This window comes from Aquarana catesbeiana, linkage group LG02, assembly GCF_042186555.1.
Source record: "Aquarana catesbeiana isolate 2022-GZ linkage group LG02, ASM4218655v1, whole genome shotgun sequence".
NCBI lineage: Eukaryota > Metazoa > Chordata > Amphibia > Anura > Ranidae > Aquarana > Aquarana catesbeiana.
In genome coordinates this window covers 328769368-328796453 of record NC_133325.1, presented here as the reverse complement: position 1 = coordinate 328796453, position 27086 = coordinate 328769368, and the positions used below count along the sequence as shown (strand labels likewise).

At 45.5% G+C, this 27086-nt stretch overlaps 1 protein-coding gene and 1 long non-coding RNA gene across 3 annotated transcripts in view; one reads left to right on the top strand and one right to left on the bottom strand.

Annotated features, from left to right (window-relative positions):
* Window positions 1–27086, bottom strand: part of LOC141127932 (uncharacterized) — a 121663-nt gene that overhangs the window by 20912 nt on the left and 73665 nt on the right. For both annotated transcript variants that reach the window (XM_073614834.1, XM_073614835.1), the window contains 3 exons: window positions 21376–21467; window positions 20936–21058; window positions 3469–3610 (listed from right to left, as the gene is read on the bottom strand). In XM_073614834.1, coding sequence (XP_073470935.1) covers window positions 3469–3610; window positions 20936–21058; window positions 21376–21467 — 357 coding nt within the window. The remainder of the gene's footprint in view (window positions 1–3468; window positions 3611–20935; window positions 21059–21375; window positions 21468–27086) is intronic.
* The window catches only part of LOC141127933 (uncharacterized), a 162363-nt gene continuing 150362 nt past the window's right edge, over window positions 15086–27086 (top strand). Inside the window, exon 1 of the long non-coding RNA XR_012241611.1 lies at window positions 15086–15997. This is a non-coding gene — a long non-coding RNA (uncharacterized lncRNA). The remainder of the gene's footprint in view (window positions 15998–27086) is intronic.

The window sequence follows — 27086 nt, the reverse complement described above, 5'->3', positions numbered from 1 at the left end:
AGGGTCCAGTGAGGGCTTTTTAAGAATGGGAGTGATCTGCGCATGTTTTAGAGGGGAGGGGAAGATGCCACTAGAGAGGGAAAGATTGAAGATGTGGGTGAGGGAGCATAGGATAGAAGAAGAGGGTGACTGTAGTAGTTGTGAGGGAACAGGATCCAAGGGACAATTGGTTAGGTGGGCATCCGAGAAAATTTTTGTAACCTCTTCAGTAGTAGCCAATTCAATAGAGGTGAGTGTTGAATGTGCTGCTAGGCAAGGTATGTTGGGTGGGGAAGACGTACACACAGTGGAGATGTCCTCACGAATTGCATCGATCTTGTCTTAGAAGTGATTGGCAATCTCTTGGGCAGTGAGTGAGTTAGTGGGTAGAGGGAGTGGTGGATGAAGCAGAGAGTTAAAGGTTGAGAAGAGCCGACGGGGACTGGATGACAAGGAATTAATAAGAGAGACAAAGTAGGCTTGTTTGGCAGCATGGAGGCATGAATTGTATTTTAGAAGGGCAGATTTATATAGGGTGAAGTCTTGCAGGCATTTGGTTTTACGCCACAGTCGTTCAAGAGCACGGCAATGTCTCTTGAGATTTCTAGTGTTGTCAGTTAGCCAGGGTTGTAACGGTCGGGGCCTGATTCTGCGTGTGGTTAGAGGAGCAAGTGCATCTAGTGATGATGTGAGTGAACTGTTGTAGACAGAGGTGGCCAGGTCAGGACAGGACAGGGGAATGATTATGTCATATAGGTGGTCAGTAGCAGAATATAGTAGAGAAGGGTTAAAGTGGCGAAGGTTTCTACAAGTAATTGTTTGCTGCTTGGAGGGATGGGTGGTTGGAGGCAAGGATACAGTGAAAGTAATGAGGTTGTGATCAGAGAGAGGAAAGGGGGTGTTGGTGAGGTTGCCAGGGTTGCAGAGATGGGAGAATACAAGGTCAAGGGTATTACCATTGGAGTGAGTGGAAGTATGTGTCCATTGGGTTAGGTCAAAAGATGAGGTTAAGTCGAGAAGTTTAGCTGTAGTTGGGCTGTTAACATTGACAGGAATGTTAAAGTCACCAAGAATAATGGTGGGTATTTCAGAGGAGAGAAAGTAGGGTAGCCAGGCAGCAAAGTCATCAAGAAAGCGTGATACCGGTCCTGGAGGCTTATAAATTGCTGCAATCCTCAGAGAAATGGGAGAAAACAGACGAATACAGTGCATCTCGAAAGAAGAGAGGGATAGAGAGGGAGGGACAGGAAGGACTTGGAAAGTGCTTTGTGGGGATAGAAGGAAGCCAACTCCACCTCCTTTCTGTCTGTTGGGTCTGGGGGAGTGAGTTCAATGGAGACCACCATGGTAGAGGGCAGCAGGAGAAGCTGAGTCAAAATTTTGAAGCCAGGTTTCTGTTATGGCGAGTATGTTCAAGCCATGAGAGATGAAGAGGTCATGTACAGATGTTAGCTTGTTACAGATGGAGCGGGTGTTCCAAAGGGCGCATGAGATTGGGGTGCTTTGAGGAAGTAGGGGGATAGAAATTAAACTGAGTGGATTGCGGTGGTTGCCAGAGGGGTATTGGATATGTGGCTTGCATTTGGAAAATGGCGGACCAGGATTAGGAGAAATGTCACCTGAGACTAGGAGAAGGAGGAGGGCGAGGAAGGCAAGGTGGGAGTGGGATGTGCATGAGCACACGTGTCTAGTGGCCCTGGTGTTTATGTCAGCATGTGGGTGCAGCAAATGCAGGAGATGATGGGTGCCATAGTAGGGAGAGGGTAGGAGTGAGGGTGATATGTGCATGCTGCAGGGAAGAGAGGAGGGGTAGAGTAAAGATAATTTGAGGATAGAAGACACCAATGTGAGAAGGAAGAGAATAAGGAGCATGTTTAGTGCATAGAGAGTGGGAAACTAACCTAATATAAAATAAATGTCAAAGCTGGTTTGCTTGTCATCTTGCAGAGTGGAGCAAAGTTCTTGTTCATGCAGCTTTAGTTATCCTGATTTCGTTAAACTGCGTCGGTGAAACTGCGCATCACTCGTGACAGAGCCATGATGTCTGCGCCTTGCCCCTGTCTGCGCCACCCCATAAACTGCCATAAATTTATAGGGAGACTAAGCTGGGATGCATTTCTCAGTTGGTCATTATTGGGTCTGATGTGAGACACCTGAATATGGGGAGGAGATGGCCAGTACCAGACCAGCTACAGACACAGGCTAGGGTCATAAAGCTAATTACCTCTCTTGATCACTCAAGCCACATGGAGTTGAGAATCAATCACCAGTAATATTGCTATTGCAGTGTGTTTGTTATAGAGCTAGCAGTAAATATGGAAGTTTAAAGATATGGCAGCAGGAGACAATTACTAAAAATATGTTACAGCAAAGTCAGTTCAGTAGAGATGTACAGATGGATAGGAGACAATTACCAAAAATATTGTTACGCAGGTCTTTTGATTGTTCTTTTCTACCTCCTCATGGCTAACAAACTCATTGACCATTTATACACAGACACTAATTGTGATTTAAAAAGCCACCTTCTGTGTCTGTACCAAGGCCAAATATTCCAGGGTATATAAACTTTTTTATCAGGGCCATTTGGATGATTTCTGTTATTATGATTTAAAGCGGGGTTCCACCCAAATTTTGAACATTATCTCTATGCATTCTCTTCCTTGCCTAGATGCTGACATGCTGTGTAAAAAAATTTAAATCGCCGTAATTACCTTTTTTTTTCTAATCTTCTTAGCACTTCCTGGTTTTCCTCCCATGGGAGTAGGCGTGTTTCTAGCCTCTCCCAGACCTCCCACAGTACCCTGGGAGCTAGTTTCAGGCTTCCCAGCATGCATTGTGCAACAGCGTCATCACAACATCTCTGTGAATGCTGGGAGCACAGCATTCACTGCATCCAGGAAATACATGCTTGTGGGCTTCAAATGCCCACAATGAAGATGGAAACCGCCTTCAGTGAATTTTATAAGTTATTCTTTACAACGAAATCGGACACAGGCGGACTTATTACACAGAACATGTGAGTAGATAATCATGAGAAGAAAAGTTTGTGAATGAACTCCAAAAAAAAAAAAACGATAGATAGGTGGACCCCCGCTTTAAAAAGGATCCAAAAAAACAGATAATAAATGGCTTAATGTGATTGCTATCCTTAAATAAAAGACAGTTTTTTGGCATGATCAGTCATATTTTCAATATTAATGCCAAAATGTCACAATTTCTGCCAGGGTATGCAAACTTTTTAGCACGACTGTATACCAGCAGCGCAGCACATATATTTCATTAATGTGAGGAACACACAGGTGATTGCAGCAACTGGCCTTTTAACAATTGTTTGCAATTCTATTACTACATTGGCAGTGCATGGGCTTTTTTTCTGTATGCACACTGTGGGCTGATAAACTGTGTAACCCCTTAATGATTTAAGCTATGCAAAATTTTACCTAATCCACTACTGTGTATCACAAGATGGACAACCTATGTTTGTTTTACCTCTTGTTATTTACCGCTTTGCTGAATGGAGAATAGTCATTATTTCCATACTGATGAGATTGGGAAATTACATTGTCTGGTATGTGACTAGCAGAGCACAAGCCATCTTCTCTCAGCTCCTGAATTTCTTCATATCCACCTCCTGTAAAATAACCCATGTTATAAATATTAACTTGTTCAAGGTCAAAGACGCATATAACATATTTAGAGACACAAATTAGAACAGTATTGTCTGAATACGAATGGGCATATTCTGTATATTAGTAATAACTTTTTATAAGAAGAAGTGGTGTTCTTTAAATAAGTGGCACTTCTGCTCTTGCATTTCAGCGATTTGCACAAAGCAAACCACATCAGACTGCAGGTGACCACATTTCCAAATTATCTCACCTTCCTCTCTGAAACATGCACTCTTTACCTCTCCTCCTCTTCACAATTGCAGCCTCTCTCCTCAAACTCTTTTCTTCGCCCTTCTGCTCCACCCCACAATCAGTACATATCACCCTCACTTCTCCCCTCCTCCTATTACTGCACTCATCTCTTTCTAATTCTAAGCCCACTTGCTAACAAACCCCCCGGATGCTGAAGCATGTCCCCTCATAGTATTCTCATATTACCTCCCTTACTCTTCTGCTTCTCCTAACCGCTGGAGATATTTCCCCAAACCCTGGGCCTCCCTTATTTAACTGTACCCGACTCACCCATCACCCTACACCCTCTGGAAGTTGTCGCAATCTACGCAATTTAGTCTCCATTCCTCTTCTTCCCAATGGCAGCCTCACTCTCTCCTGTGCCCTCTGGAAAGCCCGCTCTGTCTGCAACAAACTCACCGCTGTTCATGACCTCTTTGTCACTAATTCCTTTAATCTACTTGCTGTCTCCGAAACCTGGCTCCACGAATCTGACACCCCTTCTCCTCCTGTTTCCCTATCCCAGGGTGGCCTTCACTGGACTCACTCCCCTAGGCCTAATGGACGCAAGGGCGGTGGAGTGGGATTCCTCCTATCCCCCCAGATCACCTTCCAGGTTATTCACTCTCCTCCCTCTTTTTCCCTCTCATCATTTGAAGCCCACTGTATACGTCTATTCTCTCCAACTTCCCTAAGAATTTCTGTGATCTACCGGCCCCTGGACCATTATCGACTTTCCTTGATGAGCTTTCTGCCTGGCTACCCTACTTTCTCTCTTTGGAAATTCCCACAATCCTTCTTGGTGATTTCAACATCCCTTCTAATACAAACACTCCTGCTACTTCTAAACTTCTTAGTCTAACCTCTTCATTTGACCTGAAGCAATGGGTACAGGCTCCTACTCACTCTGATGACAACACCCTTGACCTTGTATTCTCCTACCTGTGCACTCCATGCAGCTTCTCAAACAATCCTTTTCCTCTCTCTGACCACCACCTTATAAGTTTCTCTCTCCCCTTGTCTTCCACCACCTTTCCCTCCAATCGCCTAACCATCACCCGTAGAAACTTTCAAAACTTCAACTCCTCTCTCCTGCTGCTGACCACCTCTATGACAAAAATCTCTCCCCTGTCCTGCCCCAGCCAAGCTACATCCATCTACAATAATCCCTGTCCTCCACCCTGGACAACCTCGCTCCCCTCACCACACACAGAATCAGGCCTCGACCCCTACAACCCTGGCAAAATTCTGAAAAAACGTAGTCACGCTCTTGAGCGTCTGTGGCACAAGACTAAGTATCTCAAAGACTTCAATACAAATCTGCCCTCCAAAAATACTACTCTTTCCTCCACACTGCCAAGCAGACCTATTTTACAACTCTTATTAACACCTTCTCATCCAGTCCCCGTAAACACTTCTCTACCTTCAACTCTCTACTTCGTCCTCCACAGCCTCCACCCACGGACTCACTCACTGCCCAGGAGATTGTTAGTCATTTCAAAAACAAGATTGATACAATCCGTGATGAAATCTCCACTCTACAGGTATCTCTCCCAGTTAAGACCCCATGTCAACAGGTACAACTGACACTCCCCTTATTCAAATCTGCTACTACAGACGAAGTTGCTAAACTCCTTTCTAGCGCCCACCTAACCACCTATCCCCTGGACCCTATTCCCTCTCAAATGCTATGGTCGCCCTCTGACTCCATCCTACACTCTTACCCATATCTTCAATCTCTCCTTCACCTCTGGCATCTTCCCCAATGCTCTAAAACATGCACTGGTCACCCGCATACTTAAAAAGCCGTCCTTGGACCCTACCAATCTTAACCTACACCCTATCTTCTTGCTCCCCTTTTCCTCTAAACTCCTTGAACACCTGGTTTACAACCGAGTGACCACCTTATTAAGAATAACCTTCTTGATCCTCTTCAATCTGGATTTCGCCCTCAACACTCCACAGAAACTGCTCTTTTAAAAATCACTAATGACCTGCTAACTGCAAAAACCAACAGACACTATTCTGTACCCCTACTTCTGGACCTTTCAGCTGCCTTTGACACGGTTGACCACCCCCTCCTCCTCAAAAAATTTTACTCCCTCGGTCTCTGTGACTGTACAATTCTACTTCCTCCACTCCTCTTCCCTTCTCTGTCAGGGTCCCCCAAGGTTCTGTTCTTGGGCCTCTTATTTTCAATCTACACCTCTTCCCTGGGTCAGCCCTCTCACGGCTTTTAATATCATTTCTATGCTGACGACACACAAATCTATCTCTCCACCCCTCAACTCGCTCCATCAGTCTCCTCACGCATCACTGTCTTACTAACAGACATATCTGTATGGATGTCGCACCACTTCCTCAAACTCAACTTGTCCAAAACCGAGCTTATAATATTTTCTCCCCCCACGTGCCTCTTCCCCAGTCTGGTCTGTCAAGTGCAATGGGACAACCATCCACCCATCCCCACATGTCAAGGTACTGGGTATTATCCTGGACTCTGAACTCTCCTTTAGGCCCCACATTCAATCACTTTCCAAAGCTTGCCGCCTCAACCTCCTCAACATTTCTAAACGAAGTCCCTTTCTAACCAATGCACAAAGCTCCTGATTCACTCCATAGTTATCTCTCGCCTTGACTACTGCAACTCACTCCTCATTGGCTTACCTTTAAATAGACTATCCCCCCTTCAGTCCATCATGAATGCTGCTGCCAGACTCCTCCACCTTACAAACTGCTCAGTGTCTGCTACCCCTCTCTGCCAATCCCTCCATTGGCTGCCACTCGCCCAACGAATTAAATTCAAAATACTAACAATAAGTTACAAAGCCATCCAAAACTCTGCCCCCAGTTACATCACTAGCCTAGTCTCAAAATACCAGCCTAATCGCCTGGAATTCCCTACCCCAATCTGTCAGACTGTCTCCAAATTTATCAACTTTTAGGCGATCCCTGAAAACTTTACTCTTCAGAGAAACCTATCCTGCCTCCATCTAACAACCACACTATTTTCTCCATTAGCTCATCCCCCACAACTATTACCCTTTTGTATAACTTGACCCTCCCTTATAGATTGTAAGCTGTAACGAGCAGGGCTCTCTGATTCCTCCTGTATTAAATTGTATTGCAATTGTACTGTCTGCCATAATGTTGTAAAGCGCTGCGTAAACTGTCGACGCTATATAAATCCTGTATAATAATAGTAATAATAATAATATAAGCACAAGAGGTTCAGCATAGTTTTTCTGGTCACTGCATTTTAGGTGAATATTCACTTTTTAGTTTAGATTGTGTCACGCGGTGTTCCTCTCATCCCATGGACTCTAATCAGGGAGCTCCTCACAAATTTACTTGCCAGGAGTTATCTTGGTCGATTGATAGAGATCTATTGAGTTCTCCCTAAGTTAAGCCTTGTTGCATGTTTCTCTTCTATCACTAGGTGGCCGGGTACTTGGTGGTACTAGATACGAGAAGGGCAACCCAAGGTCAGGTTATGGGTATACGGGGTATCTCAGCCAATGGGCAGGGGTTTTCTTGAATCCCTTGGCCTGCTGGGAGAACCTATATATTCGGGTGAGGTCAGGTAATCTATGTTCTGTGCCACCTGGATGACTGTCTGGGTGGACGTGTGTCGTACACCCTGGGCTGCTAGGCCAGAGATTTGGCCTATCCTGGTGGCATCTGGCTGCTAGCCTGTGTGAGAGCCTGTCCAGAAGTAAAGAGAGCGGCACAAGGTTGGGATTGCGGCTTGCAATCCGACCATAATTGACAGTTCTGTCGGCCGGAGAACCTGTCAGTGGTCAGAGGTAGAAGGGGAGCTGTCACCACAATGGGACCAACCACCTTTAGGCTCGGTTCACACTGGGGCGACTTGTCAGGCGACCTAGTCGCCTGACAAGTCGCCTCCCGTTCTGTGCTATGGAACCGTTCTAATTGGAGCGACGCAAGTCGCTCCGACTTAGAAAAAGGTTCCTGTATTACTTTGGGGGCGACTTGGGGCGACTTGCATAGACTTCTATGCAGAAGTCGTCTCGCAAGTCGCCCCGCAGTCGTTTGCAGGTCGCCTCGCTGAGGCGACCTGCAAGTCGTGCCGCCCATGTGTGAACCGAGCCTTACCAGGGACCACAGTGAGTAACTGACGCAAGTACCAGAAACACATTCTCACCGAAGGGGCATGGTGGAGAATCGGGAAACTTCAGGCGGTGATCAAGTCAAGGACCCAACCCGCGGAGGAGACGCTTGCAGAGCAGCCTTGTGTGTCAAGCCAGGGACCTCGCCGGTTAGCAGGGGTGAAGCTTGAGAGGTATCTGGAGGGCCAAGCTAGGGATCCAACAGGGACATGTGGGTGACGCTTGAGGGGGGATACCACTGCAAACCTTGGAGGAGCTCAAGGGATTCAGAGTCAATTAATTAGTGGGTCTAGTGAGAGACTGGGAGCTCAGTGTTGAAGAACTACAAGAGGCAGTTGTAGTGGAGCTGAAAGGACTGGTACGTTTGGGTTAGGAACTGTTAGACTGTTACCATAGGAGACGGCATTCCTGCATGTGCAGATGTGGCACCTTGCTGGGGTCTTTCCCTGCACGGCTGTCCTCCTATTGAAGTCTCAGAGTCTGCCAATTGCATCTATGACTACTTAAGGGTGTCCTGGCCCTAACCCTCTTTCGCCCCAAAAATGCAAAAAGGACTGTCAAAAGAAATAAAACCTCATTTACATCCAAGAAGTGTCTGGCGCCCAATAACTTTCACCATCTTTGTACCCACTATGCCTCACAACCCACTACATACTGAAGAATGTTGGCTATCTTTGGCCTTGGAGGTCCTCATTAGACTGGATAAGGCCGGAGACCTTGCTACAGATATTCTTACTATCACTGACTATGATGACATCCATGCAGACTGAGAGGTTCCATACATCATTGTTAAATAGTGAAGTCGAATAGCTCCCACTCCTGCTGCAGTTAGAGGTTGGGGCTATAAATTTACTTTTTGGGGCTTGCCTCCCAGTCTGCCTGCTTAACCACTTGCCGACCGCCTCACGCTGATATATGTCAGCAAAATGGCACGGGCAGGCAGAATCACGTACCCATACATGATCTGCCTCCCGCGGGTGGGGGGGTCCGATCGACCCCCCCCCGGTGCCCGAGGCGGTCGGCTTTGGTCTGGGAGCGTTCAGTGATGAGGGGGAGGCCATCCATTTGTGGCCCCCCCCCGCGATCGCTCCCAGCCAATGAGAATCCTCCCTTGCCAGTGTGTAGTACACACAGGCAGAGGATGTGATGTCATCTCTCCTCGGCTCAGCAGTTTCCGTTCCGGCGCCGAGGAGAGAAGACATCTGAGTGAGTTGCACAACACATACACTTACAGTAGAACATGCCAGGCATACTTTACACCCCCGATCCCCCGCCGATCACCCCCCAATCACCCCCCGTCACACTGACACTAAGCAGTTTTTTTTTTTTTTTTTCTGATTACTGCATGGTGTCAGTTTGTGACAGTTACTGTGTTAGGGCAGTTAGTATTAGCCCCCTTTAGGTCTAGGATACCCCCTAACCCCCCCCAATAAAGTTTTAACCCCTTGATCACCCCCCGTCACCAGTGTCGCTAAGCGATCATTTTTCTGATCGCTGTATTAGTGTCGCTGGTGACGCTAGTTAGGGACGTAAATATTTAGGTTCGCCGTCAGCGTTTTATAGCGACAGGGACCCCCATATACTACCTAATAAATGTTTTAACCCCTTGATTGCCCCCTAGTTAACCCTTTCACCACTGATCACCGTATAACTGTTACGGGTGACGCTGGTTAGTTCGTTTATTTTTTAGTGTCAGGGCACCCACCGTTTATTACCGAATAAAGGTTTAGCCCCCTGATCGCCCAGCGGTGATATGCGTCTCCCCAGGCAGCGTCAGATTAGCGCCAGTACCGCTAACACCCACGCACGCAGCATACGCCTCCCTTAGTGGTATAGTATCTGAACGGATCAATATCTGATCTGATCAGATCTATACTAGCGTCCCCAGCAGTTTAGGGTTCCCAAAAACGCGGTGTTAGCGGGATCAGCCCAGATACCTGCTAGCACCTGCGTTTTGCCCCTCCGCCCGGCCCAGCCCACCCAAGTACAGTATCAATCGATCACTGACACTTACAAAACACTAAACGCATAACTGCAGCGTTCGCAGAGTCAGGCCTGATCCCTGCGATCGCTAACAGTTTTTTGGTAGCGTTTTGGTGAACTGGCAAGCCCCAGGCAGCGTCAGGTTAGTGCCAGTAATGCTAACACCCACGCACGCACCGTACACCTCCCTTAGTGGTATAGTATCTGAACGGATCAATATCTGATCCGATCAGATCTATACTAGCGTCCCCAGCAGTTTAGGGTTCCCAAAAATGCAGTGTTAGCGGGATCAGCCCAGATACCTGCTAGCACCTGCGTTTTGCCCCTCCACCCGGCCCAGCCCACCCAAGTGCAGTATCGATCGATCACTGTCACTTACAAAACACTAAACACATAACTGCAGCATTTGCAGAGTCAGGCCTGATCCCTGCGATCGCTAACAGTTTTTTTGGTAGCGTTTTGGTCAACTGGCAAGCGCCAGCGGCCTAGTACACCCCGGTCGTAGTCAAACCAGCACTGCAGTAACACTTGGTGACGTGGCGAGTCCCATAAGTGCAGTTCAAGCTGGCGAGGTGGCAAGCACAAGTAGTGTCCCACTGCCACCAAAAAGACAAACACAGGCCCGTCGTGCCCATAATGCCCTTCCTGCTGCATTCGCCAATCCTAATTGGGAACCCACCACTTCTGCAGCGCCCGTACTTCCCCCATTCACATCCCCAACCAAATGCAGTCGGCTGCATGAGAGGCATTTTCTTTATGTCCTCCCGAGTACCCCTACCCAACGAACCCCCCCAAAAAAGATGTCGTGTCTGCAGCAAGCGCGGATATAGGCGTGACACCTGCTATTATTGTCCCTCCTGTCCTGACAATCCTGGTCTTTGCATTGGTGAATGTTTTGAACGCTACCATGCACTAGTTGAGTTTTAGCGTAGGGTACAGCATTGCACAGACTAGGCACACTTTCACAGGGTCTCCCAAGATGCCATCGCGTTTTGAGAGACCCGAACCTGGAACCGTTTACAGTTACAAAAAAAAGTGTAAAAAAAAAAAAACAAACAAAAACATAAAATAAAAAAAAATAGTTGTCGTTTTATTGTTCTCTCTCTCTCTATTCTCTCTCTATTGTTCTGCTCTTTTTTTACTGTATTCTATTCTGCAATGTTTTATTGTTATTATGTTTTATCACGTTTGCTTTTCAGGTATGCAATTTTTTATACTTTACCGTTTACTGTGCTTTATTGTTAACCATTTTTTTGTCTTCAGGTAACGCCATTCACTACTTTGAGTGGTTATACCAGAATGATGCCTGCAGGTTTAAGTATCATCTTGGTATCATTCTTTTCAGCCAGCGGTCGGCTTTCATGTAAAAGCAATCCTAGCAGCTAATTAGCCTCTAGACTGCTTTTACAAGCAGTGGGAGGGAATGCCCCCCCCCACCGTCTTCCGTGTTTTTCTCTGGCTCTCCTGTCTCAACAGGGAACCTGAGAATGCAGCCGGTGATTCAGCCAGCTGACCATAGAGCTGATCAGAGACCAGAGAGGCTCCAAACATCTCTATGGCCTAAGAAACCAGAAGCTACAAGCATTTTATGACTTAGATTTCGCCGGATGTAAACAGCGCCATTGGGAAATTGGGGAAACATTTTATCACACCGATCTTGGTGTGGTCAGATGCTTTGAGGGCAGAGGAGAAATCTAGGGTCTAATAGACCCCAATTTTTTCAAAAAAGACTACCTGTCACTACCTATTGCTATCATAGGGGATATTTACATTCCCTGAGATAACAATAAAAATGATTTAAAAAAAAAATATGAAAGGAACAGTTTAAAAATAAGATAAAAAAGCAAAAAAATAATAAAGAAAAAAAAAAAAAAAGCACTCCTGTCCCCCCTGCTCTCGCGCTAAGGCGAACGCAAGCGTCGGTCTGGCGTCAAATGTAAACAGCAATTGCACCATGCATGTGAGGTATCACCGCGAAGGTCAGATCGAGGGCAGTAATTTTAGCAGTAGACCTCCTCTGTAAATTTAAAGTGGTAACTTTTAAAGACTTTTAAAAATGTATTAAATTTGTTGCCACTGCACGTTTGTGCGCAATTTTAAAGCATGTCATGTTTGGTATCCATGTACTCGGCCTAAGATCATCTTTTTTATTTCATCAAACATTTGGGCAATATAGTGTGTTTTAGTGCATTAAAATTTTAAAAAGTGTGTTTTTTTTCCCCCAAAAATGCGTTTGAAAAATCGCTGCGCAAATACTGTGTGAAAAAAAAAAAAATGAAACACCAACCATTTTAATCTGTAGGGCATTTGCTTTAAAAAAATATATAATGTTTGGGGGTTCAAAGTAATTTTCTTGCAAAAAAAAATAATTTTTTCATGTAATCAAAAAGTGTCAGAAAGGGCTTTGTCTTCAAGTGTTTAGAAGAGTGGGTGATGTGTGACATAAGCTTCTAAATGTTGTGCATAAAATGCCAGGACAGTTCAAAACCCCCCCCAAATGACCCCATTTTGAAAAGTAGACACCCTAAGCTATTTGCTGAGAGGCATGTCGAGTCCATGGAATATTTTATATTGTGACACAAGTTGCGGGAAAGAGACAAATTTTTTTTTTTTTTTTTTTTTGCACAAAGTTGTCACTAAATGATATATTGCTCAAACATGCCATGGGAATATGTGAAATTACACCCCAAAATACATTCTGTTGCTTCTCCTGAGTATGGGGATACCACTTGTGTGGGACTTTTTGGGAGCCTAGCCGCGCACGGGACCCCGAAAACCAAGCACCGCCTTCAGGCTTTCTAAGGGCGTAAATTTTTGATTTCACTCTTCACTGCCTATCACAGTTTCGGAGGCCATAGAATGCCCAGGTGGCAAAACCCCCCCCCAAATTACCCCATTTTGGAAAGTAGACACCCCAAGCTATTTGCTAAGAGGTATAGTGAGTATTTTGCAGACCTCCCTTTTGTCACAAAGTTTTGAAAAATGAAAAAAAAAAATTTTTTCTTGTCTTTCTTCATTTTCAAAAACAAATGAGAGCTGCAAAATACTCACTATGCCTCTCAGCAAATAGCTTAGGGTGTCTACTTTCCAAAATGTGGTCATTTGGGGGGGGGGGGTTTGTGCCACCTGGGCATTCCATGGCCTCCGAAACTGTGATAGGCAGTGAAGAGTGAAATCAAAAATTTACACCCTTAGAAATCCTGAAGGCGGTGATTGGTTTTCGGGTGCCCCGTACGCGGCTAGGCTCCTAAAAAGTCCCACACATGTGGTATCCCCATACTCAGGAGAAGCAGCTAAATGTATTTTGGGGTGCCATTTCCACATATGCCCATGGCCTGTGTGAGCAATATATCATTTAGTGACAACTTTGTGCAAAAAAATGTCACTTTCTCGCAACTTGTGTCAAAATATAAAATATTCCATGGACTCAACATGCCTCAAAGCAAATAGCTTGGGGTGTCTACTTTCCAAAATGGGGTCATTTGGGGGGGTTTTATGCCATCTGGGCATTTTATGGCCTTCAAAACTGTGATAGGTAGTGAGGAGTAAAATCAAAAATTTACGCCCTTAGAAATCCTGAAGGCAGTGATTGGTTTTCGGGGCCCCGTACGCGGCTAGGCTCCCAAAAAGTCTCACACATGTGGTATCCCCGTACTCAGGAGAAGCAGCTGAATATATTTTGGGGTGCAATTCCACATATGCCCATGGCCTGTGTGAGCAATATATCATTTAGTGACAACTTTTTGTAATTTTTTTTTTTTTTTTTTTTTTGTCATTATTCAATCACTTGGGACAAAAAAAAAATGAATATTCAATGAGCTCAACATGCCTCTCAGCAATTTCCTTGGGGTGTCTACTTTCCAAAACGGGGTCATTTGTGGGGGTTTTGTACTGCCCTGCCATTTTAGCACCTCAAGAAATGACATAGGCAGTCATAAATTAAAGGCTGAGTAAATTCCAGAAAATGTACCCTAGTTTGTAGACGCTATAACTTTTGTGCAAACCAATAAATATACACTTATTGACATTTTTTTTTACCAAAGACATGTGGCCGAATACATTTTGGCCTAAATGTATGACTAAAATTGAGTTTATTGGATTTTTTTTCAAAATTTTCGGTCTTTTTCCGTGTATAGCGCAAAAAATAAAAACGGCAGAGGTGATCAAATACCATCAAAAGAAAGCTCTATTTGTGGGAAGAAAAGGACGCAAATTTTGTTTGGGTACAGCATTGCATGACCGCGCAATTAGCAGTTAAAGCGACGCAGTGTCAAATTGTAAAAAGTGCTCTGGTCAGGAAGGGGGTAAATCCTTCCGGGGCTGAAGTGGTTAAGCAAGACACCGCAGCAATAGTGTTAGCAGGGAAATACTGACGGATAATTCACAAAATATGCTTGTGTTTTACTGGATGCTAATATGTGTTAACACATGCACATTTACAGACTGGGAAATGTCAGCTCACCAAAATGTATATTTTGCAAGATTTTTTTCTAATGCACTCAATTTAATGCATTGGAGTGAACTGGCTTCTGAAAATGTTTTTTCTCTTATGGCTATGCATTTTTTAGTATTGCAAAATATTGCAAAATACACCTGGTTTGAACAAGTTACCTGTTTTAAGGAATAATATTAAATATGTACAGTGGTTTAATAAGTCACATACATTCTAAGGTTCCTCTCACACAAAGTGGGAGGGGATGCATGAGCAGATCCAGTGCTGTGTTTTGGCCTAGGCCAACAAGGCCCAGGCCTAGGGCGGCACTTTGTGGGGGGCGGCAAAAAGCCGCCCCCCCCCCCCAAAAAAACGGCACCCGCTCTCCTCCCGCACAGCAGGGCACATCAAGAGAGTACAGCTTGGGAGTGCAGTGGCCTCGCTGCTGCAGATGGGGCCAGAAAGCAGTTAAATCAGGAGCTGTCAAGCCGCCCCTGTAAAGCTGTGATTCTCTCTCTCTGATGTGGCCAATCATGGGGAGGGAAACAGCGGCGGCACGGCAAAACCAATTAGAGCCGCTCTCTCTCTCTCTTTCTTCTCTCTTCTCCGTTCAGCTGACAGAAAGGGGAGGGGGGGCGAGCGGGGGAGTTCTCCGGTAAATGGAGCTGTGACAGGGAGAGGAGAGATGCGGGTTGTCTGTGTATCTCCCCCGCTCGCCCCCCCCCTCCTCTTTCTGTCAGCTGAACGGAGAAGAGAGAAGAGAGAGAGAGCGGCTCTAATTGGTTTTGCCGTGCCGCCGCCCAGCTTCCTGACCGCTGTTTCTCACCCCATAATTGGCTACAGCAGAGGGCCAATCAGAAGACTCTGGGGGGCATCATGGGAAGAGTAATCCCTGAAGAATGGCGGCCCTGTGTGTCCACAGACATCATGCTACAGCCCCCAGCATGCATGCACTCTGCTGGGGGGGGGTTACAGGAGGAGAAAAAGAGAGTACTGTGCTGGGGGAAGCCAGATAGGGAGCCACACTGTACTCGCACCACCAGAGAGCCACGCTGTACTCGCACCACCAGAGAGCCACGCTGTACCCGCACCACCAGAGAGCCACGCTGTACCCGCACCACCAGAGAGCCACGCTGTACCCGCACCACCAGAGAGCCACGCTGTACCCGCACCACCAGAGAGCCACGCTGTACCCGCACCACCAGAGAGCCACGCTGTACCCGCACCACCAGAGAGCCACGCTGTACCCGCACCACCAGAGAGCCACGCTGTACCCGCACCACCAGAGAGCCACGCTGTACCCGCACCACCAGAGAGCCACGCTGTACCCGCACCACCAGAGAGCCACGCTGCACCCGCACCACCAGAGAGCTACGCTGCACCCGCACCACCAGAGAGCCACGTTGTACCCGCACCACCAGAGAGCCATGTTGTACCCGCACCACCAGAGGGGGAGAAAGATGAAGCCACTGCCAGGGTAGAGATGCTACACTACTGACTAGAGTTGGCCTGGGCAACCCAGAGTGAGCGAACGTCAAGCCGGAGGGATCACTGTTGCAGTTACACCGGGTCTGGTAAGAGAGCCTGTTGGCCATTATACATTACTGTTCCCAGGAACTGAGCCATTAGGAAGTACCTAACCTGATATCCTCTAGGCCAACCCTAGTGACGCCACTGTCCCAGAGCCCACAACAAGTTACGGCACTGAGTTTCGGTAACTGGCCAGACAGAGATGCGCCAGCGTGGGCACCCAGGACATCTGCCGCCTGGAGTCCCACAAGCGGCGGTGAGCTTTCCGTAGCAGCCGACACCTCTCTCCCCACTGTCAGCCACACACACTCAGTACACAGCCAGGAGGAGGAGGAGCCACAGAGGAGGGACACGACTTCAGTGCAAGAGCCTCCCAAAGCACCCAGCACATATCCCCTTACCCCCAAATGAAAAGATGCTGTATCGCTCACTGTCCTCCTCCCGCGGCGTCCCTTTGTCCTCTTCCCGTGGCGTCCCTTTGTCCTCCCATGAAGTTGACAGGGCGGATCTTAAAAAGGAAGGGGTGTGGCCTTGACAGGAAGGGGTGGGTCATAGTTAAATTAGGGGGTGCGCGAGCTTAGTCAGGCCTAGGGCAGCACAAAACCTAAATACACCACTGAGCAGATCCCCTGCTGAATGGGACAGATGTCAGTTTTTGTGCCTGTTCAGTTTGTGCCTGATGGACAATGGACAGCCTGATAATAGATCTTTGGGCAGCTGGATGTAAATAGATACCACTGTCCCTTTACATCAGGCTACCTCTAATCCATCACATTTAGTCCAGAAAAACAGAGAAGGATACAGTCCTTTTTCTGTCTTTTTTTTTTTTTTTTTTTTTTTCTTCTGGACCTGAACAGACTTGGAGGTTGAGTGTGTTTACAACCACCCGTCCATAGGGTTGCATGGGGACCTGATTAGAATGCCCATGTGAAAGGGCCCTAAGTTAAACAGGATAATTCAATATATCCTTTTATACAGTTTTTTTTTTTTTTTTTTTTTTTTTTATTGTATCGGAGATGCTTCATACCTACAAAATATCAAGCTAAACTCTATGCACACAGTTTATTACATAGTCAAAATACATATGGGAGTGGGGGGCTGTTTTGGCTGCAAAAGAATATATAATCCTTTACATACATACATTTATTTATATATATATGGTTTGTGTGTACTGGAGTGTGTTTTCCCAATTTTACTCATGGAGGATTTTATTTTCATTATTTTATTCTTTATCTTATGATTTTTTTTTTTTTTTTGGTTCACAAACATTCACCGTTTATATATTAGCATGGATGAGTTGAATTATTGTTATGTAATTTATTCAGCCCGTGATCCAAGCATCCTACCAGAGAGCACAACCAGATCTGCAGCCTCCACTGCAGCAGCACAATTTGGTCAAGAATACACCCCCTACCTAATTATTAAACAGTTGGACAACAGCACACTGATGAGTCATTACACAGCTGTATTCTGACCTCTCCTCTTTGACAGCATGTTTGCTCTCTACAACTCAGCAGAGGGTGAGTGACTCCAAGTGCTTTCCTCCCCTCCCTAAGGCTAATGTTGAGACAACCTTCAAATACTTACAATAGTAATACTGAAAATGCATGCAATGATGTTTTTCTTTTTTACTACCTAATCCTAATGCATTATTTTTATCTAGAGACCACCGTTAGCATAATATCAAAATTCGGCCTGCAGCCAGATAGTGGGTAAGGCCTCATGTACAGGAGCAGTTGGGCATTTTTTTCAACTGCTCCTGAATTCTCCTCTGTTATCTTATCAGTACATGTACACAGGGTCGTTTGGAAAGCATTCAGACCCCCTTAAATTTTTCACTCTTTGTTATATTGCAGCCATTTGCTAAAATCATTTAAGTTCATTTTTTTTCCTCATTAATGTACACACAGCACCCCATATTGACAGAAAAACACAGAATTGTTGACATTTTTGCAGATTTATTAAAAAAGAAAAACTGAAATATCACATGGTCATAAGTATTCAGACCCTTTGCTCAGTATTTAGTAGAAGCACCCTTTTGATCTAATACAGCCATGAGTCTTTTTGGGAAAGATGCAAGTTCTCCAGTTCTGTCAGGTTGGATGGTAAGCGTTGGTGGACAGCCGTTTTTAGGTCTCTCCAGAGATGCTCAATTGGGTTTAAGTCAGGGCTCTGGCTGGGCCATTCAAGAACAGTCATGGAGTTGTTGTGAAGCCACTCCTTCGTTATTTTAGCTGTGTGCTTAGGGTCATTGTCTTGTTGGAAGGTAAACCTTCAGCCCAGTCTGAGGTCCTGAGCACTCTGGAGAAGGTTTTCGTCCAGGATTTCCCTGTACTTGGCCGCATTCATCTTTCCCTCGATTGCAACCAGTCGTCCAGTCCCTGCAGCTGAAAAACACCCCCACAGCATGCTGCTGCCACCACCATGCTTCACTGTTGGGACTGTATTGGACAGGTGATGAGCAGTGCCTGGTTTTCTCCACACATACCGCTTAAAATTAAGGCCAAAAAATTCTATCTTGGTTTCATCAAACCAAAGAATCTTATTTCTCACCATCTTGGAGGCCTTCGGGTGTTTTTTTTTAGCAAACTCCATGCAGGCTTTCATGTGTCTTGCACTGAGGCGAGGCTTCCCTCGGGCCACTCTGCCATAAAGCCCCGACTGGTGGAGGGCTGCAGTCATGGTTGACTTTCTACAACATTCTCCCATCTCCCGACTGCATCTCTGGAGCTCAGCCACAGTGATCTTTGGGTTCTTCTTTACCTCTCTCACCAAGGCTCTTCTCCCCCGATAGCTCAGTTTGGCCAGACTGTCAGCTTTAGGAAGGGTTCTGGTTGTCCCAAACGTCTTCCATTTAAGGATTATGGAGGCCCCTGTGCTCTTAGGAACCTTAAGTGCAGCAGAATTTTTTTTGTAACTTTGGCCAGATCTGTGCCTTGCAACAGTTCTGTCTCTGAGCTCTTCAGGCAGTTCCTTTGACCTCATGATTCTCATTTGCTCTGACATGCACTGTGAGCTGAAAGGTCTTATATAGACAGGTGTGTGGCTTTCCTAATCAAGTCCAATCAGTATAATCAAACACAGCTGAACTCAAATGAAGGTGTAGAACCATCTCAAGGATGATCAGAAGAAATGGACAGCACTTGAGTTACCGTATTTATCGGCGTATAACACGCACCCCAAGTTTAGGAGGGAATTTTAAGGAAAAAAACTTTTAGGAGGGAAGTTTAAGGAAAAAAAACTTACATTTAAATGCCCATCAATGCAGCCTCATCAGTGTTCATCTGCAGCCTTGTTAGTGCAGCCTTGCCCCAGTGTCCAGTGCAGTCTTGTCAGTGCAGCTTTGCCCCAGTGCAGTCTTGTCAGTGCAGCCTTGCCCCAGTGCAGCTTTGCCCCAGTGCAGCCTTGCTCCAGTGCAGCCTTGTCCCCAGTGGTTAGTGCAGCCTTGTCCCCAGTGGTTAGTGCAGCCTTGTCCCCAGTGGTCAGTGCAGCCTTGTCCCCAGTGGTCAGTGCAGCCTTGTCCCCAGTGGTCAGTGCAGCCTTGTCCCCAGTGGTCAGTGCAGCCTTGTCCCCAGTGGTCAGTGCAGCCTTGTCCCCAGTGCCGCCGACATACACAAGTTTAGTGTGTATTTTTAAATATAGCGCCACGGAGTTCGGAGGGACTCAGCGGCGCTCGTTCAGCTGAACGAGCGCCGCCGAGAACACAGTGACTGGACGGAGCCGAGATACACATAGCTGAGGGTTCTCGGCTCTTCTCGGCGCTGTTCACAGTCCCGCCCAGTCCCGCCATTGGACCTCTGTTATGTCCATCATGGGGACTGGGCGTGACTGTGAACGGCTCCGAGAACCCTCGGCTATGTGTATCTCGGCTCCGCCCAGTCACTGTGTTCTCGGCGGCGCTCGTTCAGCTGAACGAGCGCCGCCGAGTCCCTCCGAACTCCGCGGCGCCATATTTAAAAATACACGCTATGTGAATGTCGGCGGCGATCGCTCCGATAGATCACAAAAATAGCGGGGATCGGCGTATAACACGCACCCACGATTTTCCCCTGATTTTAAGGGGAAAAAAGTGCGTGTTATACGCCGATAAATACGGTAAATATATGAGCGTCACAGCAAAGGGTCTGAATACTTAGAACCATGTGATATTTCAGTTTTCAGATATTTCAGTTTTTCTTTTCTAATAAATCTGCAAAAATGTCAACAATTCTGTGTTTTTCTGTCAATATGGGGTGCTGTGTGTACATTAATGAGGAAAAAAATGAACTTAAATGATTTTAGCAAATGGCTGCAATATAACAAACAGTGAAAAATTTAAGGGGGTCTGAATACTTTCCGTCCCCACTGTAGTAGTTTCTAGGCAGTTGAGTTCAGAGGCTTTTTTTGGAACGCAAAAAATGGGTTCAGAAGCTGAGTTTAGAGGCATTTCAAGCGGCAAATGCTTCTAAACGTGGCTAAACGCAGTAACTCATGTTTAGCCGCATTTCATTTACAGGCGTTTTTTTATATTTGGCTATTTTAAAAAAAACGCTTCTACACACAAACACGACATGTAAACGCGGCAAAACTGATGTTTTAAATGTGGGTTACTATCCTCAAGTTAAATAGTTCAGGAGAGGTTGTAAAAACGTCCTGTGTACATGAAGCCTAACAGCAGGTCCCAGATTGCTGTGTCACATAAACACAAACCTTAGTTGAACGTGTGGCTGCAATCTGTTACACATACATACTCATGTTGAGTGAGTGTTGTTCTTGAGGGGAATGGCCACACACGTCTGATGCCAGCTTATTTGTTCTCCTGAGAGTGATCATTTAGATATGTACTGTATGTTGGTATTCCAATATATAATAGCTGTCAAAATTAACTAGAGTGGGAAGCAATCATCTCATATCTATTTAGAACAATATGTTTTATATACACAGATGAACAGCGCATGAAATAAAAGGTTTGTGTTACTGAATAGTTTTTTTTACAATCTCACCATTGGTGTTAGCATGCAAAGTTTTACACTGGCCATCTTGGTATCCCTGGACCAAAATATCGGTATTTTCACTGTACAATGAATATGGAGAGGTGTTGCGTGTAAAATGTTCTTCCAGATTCCCTAGAACAACAATACAATTATAAAATCGTTTATAACAAATTCCTCCTTGGCTTGCTTTGAATAAGTTAGTGTGGCACCTTTCAGAGTGGATATATCCTGATAATTTACTGTAAAGTTCCATGAATGACTGAGTTTAAATATTCAAATTTACACGTGTATTATATTGTATGCAAAGGTTAACAATTCTTAGGTCAGTTCAGTAATGAGTTTACTCTACACAGTTAGAGTAAAAATAATTAGAACAGGCAGCAGGCTGAGACCCGAGCCCCATCTTTAATCATTGTTGCATGCAAAAGAAAATTGCTCTTTGTACTTACTTTCCCATGGTTCTTTTATGATCCCAGATCCTGAGGCTGCTTTGCATTTTGAAAATGTTCCATCAACTTTAAAAGCTTCATTCCTGTAAAGACTAAAAGTTGAAATGGTAGAGTCAAAATGGCACTTTGTTATCAAAGCTCAGTAAGGATGCATTCTTTGTGCTCACTGCAAAGCACATTTACATTTTAATCAATTCATCCTATACATTTTGAAACATGATAGGACAATGGTCACCACAAGCAGCCCAGAACATCAGACTGAAAATTATTAACCACTTGCCGACCATCTGCTGCAGTTGTACTGCGGCAGAATGGCACAGGCAAGCGAATCGGCGTCATGTTTCGTCAGACGCGCGGCCGGCTGGGGGGGCCCCCCCGCTGGCCACAATGATCGGATTCGATCAGGAATCCCCAGGCCAATTAAATCTGGCCTGGACCTGGTGATCGGTCCTGACGAATTAGATCCTTCCCCTGTCGTGTAAGTGTAAACACTGACAAGGAGAAGTGATGTCACCTCTCCTCGTGTCGGTCTTTTCGTTCCAGACCGAGAGGAGAGAGCATTGAAAAGTGAGTTTCACCAACACTACACTGACAGTTAACCTCTTCACCACCTGTCACTGTGTCACCCAGTGCAGCGTTCAGATATTTTTTTGATCGCTGTACTGGTGTCATTAGTGACATTAATCAGTGTTAGGGTAATTAGTATTAGGCTCAGATAGGTCTAGGGACCCCCCCATAAAGGTTTAACCCCTTGATTACCCCCCTGTCACCTGTGATTACAGTACAAGTGTCACGGGTGATGCAGTTTAGCTAGATTTCTTTTTTATAGCATCAGGGCACCCGCCGTATTTTATCCAATAAAGGTTTAACCCCCTGATCACCCAGCGGGTGATCAAAGTTAGGTTTTAGCGCCAGATAGGGTCTGCGTCGCCCCAGGCAGCATCAGATCAGTGCCAGTACCGCTAACACCCACGCACGCACCATACACCTCCCTTAATAGTGTAGTGTCTGAACAGATCAATATCTGATCTGATCAGATCTATATTAGCACCCCCAACAGTTTAGGGTTCCCAAAAACGCAGTGTTAGCGGGATCAGCCCAGATACCTGCTAGCACCTGCGTTTAGCCCCTCTGCCTAGCCCCGCCCACCCAAGTGCAGTATCAATCGATCACTGTCACTTACAAAACACAACACACATAACTGCAGCGTTCGCAGAGTCAGGCCTGATCCCTGCGAACGCTAACAGTTTCTTTGGTGGCATTTGAATCAGTCGCTAAAGGGAGCTTTTTTACCTGAGAGTCTTACTAGTGTACCAGTAAATTTAGAGACCAAATTGTCAAATCGAAGGTACACTAGTGAAGAGGCCTACACGTTTCTGAGCATGACAGATAGTGAAGAGGAAGTCGCTTATCTGTCAGATTCAGGCTCAGAATACGAACCTGTAGACAGCAGCGGCACCCTGACAAATAGCTCTGACGACGGAGTTGTGGTCCCCGCCAAGGTCAGGCGTACCAGACCCCGATCCTCTTCTTCTGTCGTTGCGGTGCAAGAACCGCAGGTCCCTCGTGTGGAGCAGAGAGCCAGTACTAGCGCCGCTCATCCTTCTGGTGAACTGGCAAGCACCAGCGGCCTAGTACATCCTGGTCGTACATCCAGCACTGCAGTAACACTTGGTGACGTGGCGAGTCCCATAAGTGCAGTTCAAGCTGGCGAGGTGGCAAGCATGAGTAGTGTCCCGCTGCCACCAAGAAGAAGACAAAGACAGGCCCGTCGAGCCCTTACTGCCCTTCCTGCCTCATTCGCCAATCCTAATTGGGAACCCACCACTTCTGCAGCACCCGTACTTCCCTCATTCACTGGCCAACCCAGAATTCAGGTGGAAACAGTTGATTTTACGTCACTTGATTATTATTCAGTTTTTCACATTAGATCTCTATAGATCTATTGTGGACCAAAGTAATTTATATGCTGGTCAATTCATCCCGGCTAATCCCCAGCTGACCCTTGCCAGAGACTGGAGACCAAATACGGTCTCTCCAATTCACTATACGCCCGTGTTCTCTAACTCCATGACCAGGACACGATACGAGCAGATCTTGCGGTTCATGCATTTCAACGATAATGAACTCTGTCGTCCTCGGGGTGACCCTGAATTTGATCGGCTCTACAAAATTCGGCCCCTCGTAAACTACTTCAACCAACGTTTTGCAGCCTTGTTTACTCCCCATCAAGTTGTCTGCGTTGATGAGTCCCTGATTAATTTTTCTGGCCACTTGTCATTCAAACAGTATCTTCCCAGCAATCCTGCCAGATACGGGGTCAAGATGTATAAGCTCTGTGACAGGGCCACAGGCTATACATATGGTTTTATGGTTTACGAGGGAAGAGATACTTACGTAGAGACGGAGAACTGCCCTGACTACATAGGGAGCGCTGGTAAGATTGTGTGGGACTTGGTATCGCCCTTATTCGGAAAGGGGTACCACTTGTATGTGGACAATTATTACGCAAGCGTGCCACTTTTTAGTAACTTGTTTGACCATCAAATTGGCGCATGTGGCACCATGCGATCTAATCGCTGGGGCTTACCCCAACGGCTTGTAGATTCCCGTCTTATGCTGGGGGAGAGAGCCTGCTTGAGATGTAATAATTTGCTCGCTGTGAAGTGGAAGGATAATAAGAATGTTTTTGTTCTGTCCTCCCTTCACGCAGACACGGCTGTTCAAATTCCTACGGCGACTGGTGTTGTGGAGAAACCCCTCTGTATCCACGAATATAACCTTAATATGGGAAGGGTGGACCTCAACGACCAGTTGTTGGCGCCGTACCTAATTGCGCTTAAGGCCAGACGCTGGTACAAAAAAGTGTCTGTTTATCTATTTCAATTGGCTTTGCCGAATGCTTTTGTGCTATACAAAGCTTCAGGACAAACTAGATCCTTCCTTAAATTCCAGGAAGAGATCATCAGAGCCCTTCTGTTTCCTGGCGGTGCTCTGGCCCAACTTCCCAACGCAAATGCAGTAAGCTGGCTGCATGAGAGGCATTTTCCGCATGTCCTCTCTGGTACCCCTACCCAAAGAAATCCCCAAAGAAGATGTCGTGTCTGTAAAAAGCGCGGATTTAGGCGTGACACCCACTTTTATTGTCCCTCCCAACCTGGTCTTTGCATTGGTGACTGTTTCGAATGCTATCGCACACTAGTTGATTATTAGCGTAGGGTACAGCACCACACAGTCATAGGCACAGGTACACAGGGTGTTGGGGTCTCGAAAGATGTGATGGCCATCACATTTTGAGAGACCCTAATCTGCAACGTTCAATTTATAGTTTTTATAAAAGTGAAAAATGTGAAAAAAAACCACACAAAAATAAAAAAGCCAAAAATAGTTGTGGTTGTATTTTCTTCTTTCTCTCTCTCTCTCTCTCTCTCTCTCTCTCTCTCTCTCTCTCTCTCTCTATTGTTCTCTCTCATGTTCGCTCTCTACTGTTCGCTCACTATTCTATATCTATCGTTCTCTCTGTTTTATTTTTACTATGTTTTATTGTATTTGCTTTGCAGGTATGGTATGTTATACTGTAATGTTTGTTTTATTGTTAACCATCATTTGCTTAGGTATGCCATTCAGCTGCAGCACGGGTTTATTCATCTTGATAGCAACAGCGTTTGCTCCCACGATACATAAAGCCGTGACTTCAAGTGCTGTCGGAGGTGATTTCCCCACTACAGTTAAAAAAAAAAGAGCATATATGCTGAAGCATGGGGCAGTGGTGGAGGAGCTTTTTGCTCTTAACATTAGGGGCGGATGCCCCCATGCTTCGGCATATATTTTTTAGGCACAGATTGCGTTAAAAAAGTTTTATTTTTACTATGTTTTATTGTATTTGCTTTGCAGGTATGGCAAGTCTTACTGTTATACTGTAATGTTACTTTGTTTTATTATTAACCATCATTTGCTTAGCAGGTATGCAATTCAGCTGCAGCACTGATTTACTCATCTTGACAGCAACAGCATTTGCTCCCACGTTTGTAAATCAGCGACTCCAGTTCTGTAGGAGGTAATTTCACCACCACAGTTAAAAGAAAATGGTGCATGTATGCCCATCATTAGAAGTGGGTGGATGAAGGGTGGTATGCTAATGGTGGGCATACCCACCGATCAGTCTTTTATTTGTTCAGCCCACAGGCTGCATGAAAAAAAGAACATTACAATGTTTGCTCAACAAGGACCAGCAACGTACTGGTATGTTGCTGGACTTTGAGTGGTTATACCAGAATGATGCCTGCAGGTTTAAGTATCATCATGGTATCATTCTTTTCAGCCAGCAGTCGGCTTTCATGTAAAAGCAATCCTAGCGGCTAATTAGCCTCTAGACTGCTTTTATAAGCAGTGGGTGGGAACGTCTGTTCCCCCTCCCTCCATCTTCCATGGTTTTATCGGGCTCTCCTGAACCCGAGAACCCGAGAATGCAGCCAGTGATTCCGCCAGCTGACCATAAAGCTGATCAGAGACCAGCATGGCTCCAGTCATCTCTATGGCCTAAGAAACCGGAAGCTACGAGCATTTTGTGACTTTGGTTTCGCCGGATATAAACAGCACCATTGGAAAATTGTCAAAGCATTTTATTACACCGATCTTGGTGTGGTCAGATGCTTTGAGGGCAGAGGAGAGATCTAGGGTCTAATAGACCCCAATTTTTTCAAAAAAGAGTACCTGTCACTACCTATTGCTATCATAGGGGATATTTACATTCCCTGAGATAACAATAAAAATAATTTAAAAAAATGAAAGGAACAGTTTAAAAATATAATAAAAAAGCATAATAAATATATTTTTTTTAAAAAGCACCCCTGTCCCCCCGTGCTCACGCGCAAAGGCGAACGCAAGCGTCGGTCTGGTGTCATATGAAAACAGCAATTGCACCATGCATGTGAGGTATCACCGTGAAGGTCAAATCGAGGGCAGTAATTTTAACAGTAGACCTCCTCTGTAAATCTAAAATGGTAACCTGTAAAGGTTTTTAAAGGCTCTTAAAAATGTATGTAGTTTGTCACCGCTGCACATTTGTGCACAATTTTAAAGCATGTTTGGTATTCATGTACTCGGCATAAGATCATCTTTTTATTCCATCAAACATTTGGGCAATATAGTGTGTTTTAGTGCATTAAAATTAAAAAAGTGTGTTTTTCCCCCAAAAAATTGCGTTTGAAAAATCGCCGCGCAAATACTGTGTGGAAAAAAAAAGTTGCAACACCCACCATTTTAATCTGTAGGGCCTTTGCTGTGAAAAAAGATATAATGTTTGGGGTTCAAAGTAATTTTCTTGCAAAAAAAATAATATTTTTTCACGTAAACAAAAAGTGTCAAAGGGCTTTGTCCTTCAAGTGGTTAGAAGAGTGGGTGATGTGTGACATAAGCTTCTAAATGTTGTGCATAAAATGCCAGGACAGTTCAAAACCCCCCCAAATGACCCCTTTTGGGAGCCTAGCCGCGTACAGGACCCCGAAAAACAATCATCGCCTTCAGGATTTCTATGGGTGTAAATTTTTGATTTCACTCCTCACTACCTATCACAGTTTTGAAGGCCATAAAATGCCAAGATAGCACAACCTCCCCCCAAATGACCCCATTTTGGAAAGTAGACGCTCCAAGATATTTGATGAGAGGCATGTTGAGTCCATGAAATATTGTGAATTTACTCCTCACTACCT